Source organism: Gopherus evgoodei, unplaced genomic scaffold, assembly GCF_007399415.2.
Source record: "Gopherus evgoodei ecotype Sinaloan lineage unplaced genomic scaffold, rGopEvg1_v1.p scaffold_235_arrow_ctg1, whole genome shotgun sequence".
Lineage (NCBI taxonomy): Eukaryota > Metazoa > Chordata > Testudines > Testudinidae > Gopherus > Gopherus evgoodei.
In genome coordinates, this window is record NW_022059898.1 from 24,708 (window position 1) to 35,659 (window position 10,952).

At 40.0% G+C, this 10,952-nt stretch overlaps 1 protein-coding gene across 1 annotated transcript; it reads left to right on the top strand.

Moving 5' to 3' along the window:
* Positions 1–8,470: 8,470 nt before the first annotated feature.
* Positions 8,471–9,424, top strand: LOC115640192 (olfactory receptor 14A16-like). The gene has a single exon (XM_030543012.1). The coding sequence runs from the start codon at positions 8,471–8,473 to the stop codon at positions 9,422–9,424; it is 954 nt and encodes a 317-aa protein (XP_030398872.1).
* Positions 9,425–10,952: the final 1,528 nt, after the last annotated feature.

Genomic DNA, 10,952 nt, shown 5'->3' on the forward strand with positions numbered 1-10,952 from the left:
ATGCTACATTGTATCCCTCCATTATTAAGAGGATTTTGCTACATTCAGATGCCATGCTTGAAAAAAGGGAAGTATTGACTCCTAGAGATGCCTGCGGGGTGGTATGTAATTGTCCCAGGTCACTGGATGGGAGCTCGAGCTGGTTTTGCATTGCGTTATTGAAACGGGAACCCCTGGATACTGAACCCGGCCCTTGTTGCTGCCAACTCAGAGAAGCAGAAGGGTAACATATCTATCTATCTATCTATCTACCCATCTATCTACTGCTAGCCATCACCATTCTATGTGATAATCTTGCACATAAAATCAGTAGCATCGAAAAGTTCCTAGTGGGTTCTCTGGCTCTTCTTATTTTTCAGGATAGCAACTCTGACTGAGGTATCAATGCATTTGTTTTAGGTTTCTTCGTTTGTCATATTTTTAGTTTATTGTTGTTTAATTGTTTGTTGTTTTCATTTGTTTCTTTGTTCTAAGTGGGTTTGCAGGTAGGAAGGCCTGGAGAGATATTGAGTGTTTGGATAGACAGGATTTTCAATGTTTGTCTTCTCTTGAGCCTGCTCCTATGTCATCTCTTTGATGGGGTTTTCTGAATGAACTGTAGGTATGCTCCCCACAATGACAAAAGAGAGCAAAAGAAGTTTCTGCATGGCTAAGTTCCTTCTGAAATGATTATGTATATACTGTTGGGAAATTATTGTTTTATTAATGACATGTTTGGAGCCTCAGGAAGCTGTCTTTTATTATTTTAACCTGAAGACGAGCTCCGTTCAGCTCGAAAGCTTGTCCCTCTCACCAACAGAAGATGGTCCAATAAAAGATATTACCTCACTCATCTACTCAATGTAAGAACTGTGTCATTCTTGCTATGGTGCAAAGCCTGTTTTGAAGAGAAACTTGTTCCAGTGTTTTCTAAAGAAAATCTAACTAGAGATAATGAGGCCAAATTTGGATCTCATTGAAGTCACTGAGGTTTAGCCCCTCACCTCAAAGAAATTAGGATTTGGCCGATAGCCTACATGCGAAAAGAATCCAGAATTGGCAACAGACCCCTGGAGAAAGCGAGTGTGGCAGAAATGTAAGGGTCTGATATCCCAACTATCTAAACACAGCATCAGTGTAGACTAAACCCATTGACATCACCAGTTTAATACTGGTGAGGTTCTGTCCCAAAGTCTCTGGGCTCCACTCAGTAGTGACATAAACACTGGTGTAAGTTACTTGTTTGATTGTGAATTATGTTAGCTAGATAGATAGGTAACAAATAATCTATAAAACCTATTGTGTTTCTTTTCGAGTTAATGATTGTCTTTGTCTGCATCATGATTTTCTAAGTCCTTTTTTAGTCTTGTTTAGAAAATATTTTTATGACTATATCTTACTCCATCGCTCATTTACAAACAGCTCACCAAAAGTACTCTGTGTTTAGACTTTGAGATGTTTTGCTGGATACATTTTAAACATGTTGTGTTTTGTTTCACTGAATAAATGGAAGTATCAGATATAGGTTCCTGAAAAATCAAGGGGCTAATTCTCAGCTGGTTTAACTTGTCATAGCTCTGTTGAAGTCAATAGATCTCTGAGAATTTACACCAGCTGAGGATCTGGTCCAAAAATGCATGATTATGAAATTAAAATTCACTTTGAATATTCTGTACAAAGGCCCTGATTCTGCAGCCACTTCAGCACATTCTAACTCTAAACATGAATGGCCCCATTGAAGGTTTAAAGAAAAACTTATACTTTAATTCCTGTTGGTTATGAGCTAGGGTTTGGATAGGGCTTAAGACTAACACCGAAGTGGTGTTTTCCCTGCCAGTTCAGGACTCCAGCCCCTCGTCTTGCCGAGCCAGACACTCCCGTCTGCTTCAACAAAGACCCAGAATCTGAATTACTTACCCCAAAGCTGCAGGTTTACCAGAAAACAGCTCACTGAAGAGTGTTTGTCTTTAGTACTCAGATACCCAACTTCCAATGGGGACTAAACCCAAATAAATCCGTTTTACCCTGTATAAAGCTTATACAGAGTAAACTCATAAATTGTTCACCCGCTAGAACACTGATAGAGAAATATCCACAAGTTATTTGCTCCTCCAGTATTAATACATGCTCTGAGTTCATTAATAAGTAAAAATGATTTTATTAGATACAAAAAGTAGGATTTAAGTGGTTCCAAGCAGTAACAGACAGAACAAAGTAAGTCACCAAGCAAAATAAAATAAAATGTGCAAATCTATGTCTAATCACACTGAATGCAGGTAATCTCACCAGTTCCAGAATGTTCCCTTTTACAGACTAATCTCCTTTTAGCCTGGGTCCAGCAATCACTCATACCCCTTGCAGTCTATGTCCTTTATTCTCGTTTCTTTCAGTATCCTGGAGGATTTGGGGGGTTGGATAGGCTCTCTCTTTAGCCAACTGAGGATAACATAGAGGGGGTCTCCTCAGGAGCACCGCCAGCTTTTGTGGCGCCCTAGACGGAGGATGGTCCCGCTCCCGAAATGCTGCCCCCGACAGAGGAGGTGGAAGGTCTCATCCCCAAAATACCTCTGACGAGCACGATGGCCGAAGATTCAGCTGCCTAGGTTGCCTAATGGGTTGCGCCGGCCCTGGGTCTTCCAAGGGTTTAAATAGACTCTCTCTTCTGGGTATACACCCCTCTCTCCCCCTGTGTGAATCCAGTCACAAAATGGAGATTCGGAATCACATGGGCAAGTCATGTGCCCATGCATGACTCAGGACTTACAAGTAGCACCCATTACCCACATGCTACCTTGAATATCCTCAGGTAGACTTCTTATGTGGATAGGCGTCTTCCAAGCTCTTTTGTCTGTTAAGTGCATCCTGACTGAGCACTTAACTTGCACATTCCTTTCTCAAGAAGTGACCAAATGTTCTAACTAAGGGTACTTAGAAATCAAGCAAGTCTACAGCCAATGTTCATAACATTCATAACTTCAAATACAAAAATGATATATGCATACAAACAGGATTAATACATTCAATAGATCATAACCTTTACGGAGATCTGTTACATGGCATATGTAACATAAAACACATTTTAAGCATATTTCCATAGAGCCTTATGGGAGGTACCCTCACAGTGTTTATATGAGAAGAAGAGAGAGAATGTATTGCGAGACAATGTATCGCCAGATCTACTCTGGAAAAGTTTTGCTGATATAGCAATACAAATAAACTCTCCTAATGTAAATGTACTAGTAGTTTTGCTGGTATTTTTTACACTGGATCACTGAGAGAAAAAAGCCACAATGCAGAAACATTTTTAAGCTGGTTTAACCATATTTACACTAGGGATTTTATCGGTATAGAAATGTTGCAACAAAAAATCACACTTCCAAGCTGACATTGCTACGAAGGTGAAAATTTCTAGTATAGATCTGGCTTATGTGTTTCTTTTTGTGAGATTACATTATGAATGCAATGTACTGAGACTTGGCTTAAAGTGTGGGTTTGCTAGTCAAGTACGCTGCTCACATGTATTGTTGGCAGTATACATTATTGTGAGTGTATACCTGAGTAGAAATCAATGTGGATGTGCCTTTTCTATTCCTGTGTGTGTCCTTGAGAACATACATGATGTGAATGCAAAATATCATGTGTGTATTACTGAAAAATATTATGTAACTTTTGTGTGTGTTGTCAGTACTTCATCTGAAGTGCAAGTGTGCATTATCGTGTTTGTGAATACAAAATATTGTGTGTTTATTAGTGAAAAATATTGTGTGATTACATATGTCTTCTGACTGTGAATTAATGTGCATGATTCTATGTGTACATGGTTGTGTATTTATAGGCAAATATTATTTTGTGCATGTTTGGAAGTGAACATTAATAATGACTTACAGCTGAGCTTGGTATAAAAAATCAAAAGCTGCTGTCTTCCTGCAGCTCCTAAGATGGTGAAATTTTAGTCTGTTCAAAGATGAAGCCTATAGTGCATCATTTTGTCACATGCCAAGTCCAGCTCATTTCAGGAGTTCTTCAACATTTCTATTTGCTGTCTTGTAAATTTTAAAACAAAACTTGCAATAATTATTTCAAAAAAATTACATATTTGGGCTTTTATTTTCAAGGGAGTCTAAGCAAGTTCATGCAGTAGATAGAAATTCAGAACTTGGTCCTGGTCCAGGTACTCCAAGGTATTACACACTTAGCTCCCATGGGACTTGGTTTTTGGTTTTGCCACTGACATACTTGGTGGCTTTGGGTAATAGCCAATACTTGATGCTTCACAGCAGGTGAAAAATCAACTCATCCAGTGCTGCATATGGAATGTAAATTGTTCTTTATGCCCAGAGGCCAGCTCAGGAGAACTCAGTTCCCATTCAGGCACCAAATTAAATGGTGCCCATGGATGAATTTAATCTGATAATGACATCAGCCTCATGATAGCCTCTTATAGAAAGAACTGTCATAACTCAACTCTATAGATAATCAGGAAAAAAAGCTCTATTATTCACTGCTCTCTCTATCTAAAGTGTCTATATGGCTGCCATGACTGCAGTATCTGAGCCAGGAGTGCTCAAAAACATTCTAGCACAATGTTTTCCAATGGAAAAATTGCAGGGTTCACCAAACAAAATTTTCACAGAAAGTCTTCACTTTCCCTGAAAATGATCTGTTTTTCATTTAAAGAAATGAAAACTGGAAAAATAAATATTTCTGGCTGAAAATTATATTTTTTAACTTAATCTAATGGTTTTTGACAATTTTCAGACAAAAAAGTTTAGTGATGAGAAATGTTGGGGGTTTTCTTTGACAAAAACCCAAAATTTTCATGAGGAAAAAAAGTTTCCAGTCACCTTTATTTTAGCCATTAACTCTTTAATATATTTTTCTTCACCTCAACCGTATAAGGCAGGCCAGTACTATTACATCCATGTTATAGATGGGAATTGTTGTCCAGACAGAATGACGTGCCCAAGATCACACAGGAAATCCATGGCAAAACAGGTAGCTGAGCTGGGTCGCTCAGGTTCCAAGTTAGCATTGAAACCAATGGACCATTATTCCTCAGTCACTGTTGTCACGCTGCCTGGAATGGCTCACACTCGTGAGTGCCAATCTCAGGTCAGACTGTGAGAACACAGGGCATACACCCCAACGTGGTGGTATATTCTATAATTAGATGTCACCAAACCAGTAACAAATGGACTCCTGGCTCACTGTATTAGTATTATCATGGAGTCACAGACAGTCCCCTATGCTCTCCAGCCAATCTTACCACCCAGATAAACTGGACTTTGGGATAAAATGTTCTTAAAACAAAAAAATCACATTATAGTAGGTTCTTCCCAACCCCAAAGGGTCAGTCACTTATCCCAGGTCAGTGGATACTCTAGATCTCACATCAAAGGCAATGCTGGCAGCCAATTTCTCTAGTAAACTAACTAAAGGTTTATTAGCTGAGAAAAGAAATGAAAGTTATTGAGAGGTTAAAGCAGGTAAAAGACATTAACAGGTTTGGACAGTCCAAGTGTGTCAGTCCGAAGTGACAGCAGAAATGTGATAATCTGCTAGTTTTCCATAAGTCTCTCAGGATTACTCAAGATAACTTTAGGGATCTCTGTCTTGCAGCTGGAATGTTCCCTGAAAGTGTCCAAACAGCTCCAAGATACAGAACCATTCCCTGGATCCATTCCCATAGCTGTCTTCCCCAGAAAGCAATCTGGCAAGTATTTCCGTCACAGCATGTGTTTTTCTTCTGCTGACTAAACACAGACTGGTTCCTATATTCCTGTGGAACAAAGGCAAATTCTGCAGGGGGAAAAAAAACAAATATTGCTCGCAGATCTATGAAAATTCATGAAAAGCTCCAACAAAGCTGAATCATGGATCATCTCTAAATAAAAGTTTCATTATCAATTTTCTCATCCAGTCTCGATTATTATGCCTCAGATTTTGGTAAAGTGAGGCACAGAGAATTGAATTAACATAGCTGCATAGTTAGGCTTAAATTACAAGAATTCTTGGCATCTTGTGACCTCCTCTCTCTAGATCCCTGGCTGTACTAGTTACCATTTCAGGCTGGGATTCTCAAGATGTACACACCTTACTCCCATAGGCTCTTTTGCAAATCCCAGCCTACATTATGTGAAATTCAAGAGACGCCTGGGCCTTGGCATGAACAAGATAGACACAGGAGCAGGATTACAAAGGCACCTAAAGAAGGAGACAGGTGCCTATTGGAATTGACAATAGCATCTAAGCAGGTTAAGATCCTAACTCTCACTGAATGACCATGGGACTTAGACACCTAACTCATTTAGGAGCATTGATCAATCCCTGTAGGTGCCTGTCTCCATTTTGTAAATGTGGCCCACAGATAACACAGAAGCTGGCTGGAATCAGGGAACTCGGGGGGGGGGATCGTGGGCCCCATGTTATGTGGAGTTCAGAGCTGAGGGACAGAATGGCTCTTTTGGCTTTATCACCTATTCATCTGTGCACTTGCCTGGGGGCCTCTGCTGCTGAGCTATGCAGGGCTCCAGGCAGTGAGTCCCACTAGCCCTGAGGATATAGACATGGATAAATCACCTTCCCACAGCATCAGTCCTCTAATGCCAGTTATGCTCAATGCCAGCTACACACAGCTCATCTGCAGAGATCAACAGGTTTGAGTCCACTTCAGTCTCAGAATGAGGAGGTGGGGAAAGGATTCTCGGATACCTGTGTCTTTAGCTTCTAGATTCTGGTATATAGATAGATATTGACCAAAGAATCCTGGTGCTGGATGAATGAATGTGTCATATGTTGGGAAAAACCCACAAAGATCAGCACAGTAAGTTTGCTATTTCAATTAAATATGTTGGGGGATCAACATACAGGGGAAAATTAAGATGCTAAATAAGACTTACATTATGAACTCATTAAGACTTTTACTCTCAGTTTAATCAAATACCTGCTGCTGATTGGAATTTTTCCACCCTCTTGGAAAACTTTGATTTTTCACAGAAACCCCTAAATCATTTCCTCCCTCTCCCCTCAGTTTTTGGCAAATGAAAACTTTCTCCTGAAAACTGGATTTTTTTAATCACATAATCAAAATAGTTTGAGTTGTCAATTTCTTCACAAAAGAATCCCAAAATGTTAGAGGGAAGGAGACAGATTCTAGGATTTTGTTGATGGTGGTGTTTTTTAGATGAAAAATCAATCTCCATTAGAAAAAGAGAGCTGAAAATTTCCAAGCAGCCGTACATTTTACATAAATGTCAGAACATTGATATTGCCTGATAAAAGCTTGATTTCAAACCCATTTATTCTATTGCAGCTGTGTGATTTCTCTTTCAAAGGGATCCTTGTGTAGTGGTAACAATTAAATAACTAGTAAGGCTGGCAGCACACAGAATATTTCATACAGACGAGTCTCTTAAAACCCCAGTTTAGAGTTGAACCAGGAGGCAAAACCTATCTATCCTACCATCATTCAAGGACATATGGGAGCTCACTGGAAGTATAACTCTGATCTCTTGGTTTAGCTCCACACTGCTGCCCGCTAAATATAAAGGATGTAAATGGATTTGCAGAACTTACATAACGTAAGACACAGAGCCATGTTTTCAAAGGTATTTAGGTGCATAGTGGGACTTTCAGAATCATCTAGGAGCTTAGAACTCATTGATTTCAAGGGGTTTTGGGGGCCTAGATGCTTTTGAAAATCCCACTAGATGCCTCAATACCTTTAACAATCTGCTTCACTGCCCCTCTCTGAAAGCCCTTACAGTCCTAGTAGAGATGGCAGAGAAAGGGAGGGAGGGGAAACAGAGGCAGAAAGAGGGGAAAAAACTGGGTTAAGGGCACACATCAGGTCACTGGCAGAGACAAGAATAGAGCCCAAGTGTCCCTGCACTGCACAACACAGAGTAAATGATAAAACATAGGAATGATGGAAGGATGCTGCTAGCCCATGGTTACACACAGGAAGAAGTGCAGGTGTGGGTTTTTGCCATAAATTAATTTGGAAGCAGGCAGCAGGCTGTCTAGGCACATAGCTTCAGGTAGAAATATCACAAATGAGCTACTACTTGAGGTGCTGGAGGAGTCTATGTCATATTGCCCTACAAAGTGGGAATCAGGCTGTGTTGGCATTTTAGTCTGATGCCTAAATTGTGAGCTTGGTAATGGTCGCAGTGGAGGGACCTTCTTTGCCAGAATTGTTGGATTTGGAGTGTGCTTTTTTCCATCATTCATAGTGCAGCTTATCAAGCTACACGTTGGGCCAAATCCTCAGATCTGGTTAAGTGATGAAGCTCTGTTGAGTTTAAAGGAGATTACACTAGTGTGATAGTGTGACTGATTGATTGTGAGAGGTAAGGAGCACTAACAGCACCTAGTCATTGTAAGTGATGTGTTCCGTGCACCTTTGACATTCATATAATGAGATATTAGGGAAAGGAAATTGTCCTTCTCATTCCCTGCACAGCCATCACACAGCGTACTGAGGAAGAAAATGTCCAACCAAACCACCATGACTGGATTCCTTCTCCTGGGATTCTCTGACATTAGAGAACTGCAGATTTTACATTTTATTGTATTTCTAGTGCTTTACTTGATATCCCTGCTGGGGAACCTTCTCATCATCACAGCCATAGCCCTGGACCACCATCTTCACACCCCCATGTACTTCTTCCTGATGAATCTGTCCATCCTAGACTTCAGTTCCATCTCTGTCACCATCCCCAAATCCATGGCAAATTCCCTCATGAACACCAGATCGATTTCTTATTGTGGATGTGTTGTCCAAGTCTTTTTCTTTGTATTTGCTTCAGCAAATTTGGCCATACTGACCATTATGGCATATGACCGATACATAGCCATCTGCCAGCCACTTCACTATGAGATGGTGATGAACAGGAGAGCTTGTGTCCAAATAGCAGCCAGTGCCTGGATCAGTGGTATTCTCTACTCTGCGCTGCACACTGGGAACACATTTGTGATATCCTTCTGTGGAGGCAATATGGTGGATCAATTCTTCTGTGAAATCCCCCAGCTCCTCCACCTCGCCTGCTCTGACTCAAACATCGGTGAAGTTGTTGCTATTTCTCTTAGTGTGCTTTTAGGTTTAATCTGCTTTGCTTTTATAACTGTGTCATATGTTCAGATCTTCAAAACGGTGCTGAGAATCCCTTCTGAGCAGGGCCGTCATAAAGCCTTCTCCACCTGCCTCCCTCACCTCATTGTGGTCTCCTTATTCCTATTCACTGGCACCTTTGCCTTTCTGAAACCCACCTCCAACTCAACCTCAGATCTGAATCTCTTGGTGGCTGTTCTCTATTCCATAATGCCCCCAATGATGAATCCGGTCATATACAGCATGAGAAACAAGGAAATGAAAGGTGCACTCAGTAAACTGATAGGCTGGAGGATATTCAGCAAGAATAAAATGTCTATATTTCTCCACTGATCACAGTTACATTCTGTGTTTCTTTATATATATAATCCGCTGATGACATTATTACCTTCATGAAACAATACTGTACAATCTGTTAATGCAGAATTGGGTATTTACACTAATAAAAATCCAGATAAACAAATATCGAAAAAGTAGTTACTAGAGGTTTACATCAATGTAATTAAGATCAGAATCTATCTATCTCTCTATCTATCTATGCACTGCCAGTCATAACCATTCAATGTGATAACCTTGCACATAAAATCAGTAGCCACAGCAAAGTCCCTACTGGGTTCTCTGGCTCTTCTTATTTTTCAGGATAGTAACTCAGACTAAGGTATCAATGTATTTGTTCTTTGGGGGATTTTTATTCGTTGGATTTTTAGTTTATTTTTGTTTAGTTGTTTGTTGTTTTTATTTGTTTCTTTGTTCCAGGTGGGTTTGCAGATGGAAAGGCCTGAAGAGATACTGAGTGTTTGGTTAGAACGGATTTTCAATGTTTGCCTTCTCTTGAGAGTGCTCCTATGTCATCTTTTTGATGGGATTTTCTGAGTGAGCTGAAGTTTTGCTCCCCACAATCATAAAAGGATGCAAAAGAAGGTTCTGCATGGCTAAGTTCCTCCTGAACTGATTATGTATATACTGTTGGGATATTATTGTATTATTAATTACATGTTAGGAGCCTCAGGAAGCTGTTTTTTATTATTTTAACCTGAAGACGAGCTCCGTGCAGCTTGAAAGCTTGTCCCTCTCACCAACAGAAGATGGTCCAATAAAAGATATTACCTCACCCATCTTCTCTATGTAAGAACTGTGTCATTCTTGCTATGGTGCAAAGCCTGTTTTGAAGAGAAACTTGTTCCAGTGTTTTCTAAAGAAAATCTAATTTGAGATAATGAGGCCAAATTTTGATTCCATTGAAGTCACTAAGGTTTAGCCCCTCACTTCAAAAAAATTAGGATTTGGCCAATAACCTATATACACAAGGATCCAGAATTGGCTGACAAACCGCTGGAGAAAGTCAGTATGACAGAAATCTAAGGGTCTGATATCCCAACTCATCTAGACCAGCATCAATGAAGACTAGACCCATTACATCATCAATTTAATACTGATGAGGTTCTGGCCCAAAGTCTCTGGGTTCCACATAGTAGTGACATAAACACTGCTATAAGTTACTTGTTTGGAGTCATTTCCTTCTAGCCTTGGTGTAAGTGGAAAAGTCCCATCACATGCACTGATTTGGTGTTCCATATGCTATCCCATGTAGATCTACTCACTTCCAAGTTGAGAAAGGATCTCAGAAGTTATTAGTATTAGAATACCATCTTTGTGCATGGCTCTATACACTACATATATGACAGACAAAATCAGATCATGGGATTAGACAGAGAGACAGACGGATAGGACCATTTCTTCTCCTAACACATAACCAAATTTAGTCAGAATGATAGATCTCTATTTCATTGAGAATTTATGTTCGCTAGATAGTTAGGTAACAAGAAAGCTATGAAAACTATTGTGCTTCTTTTCCTGTTAA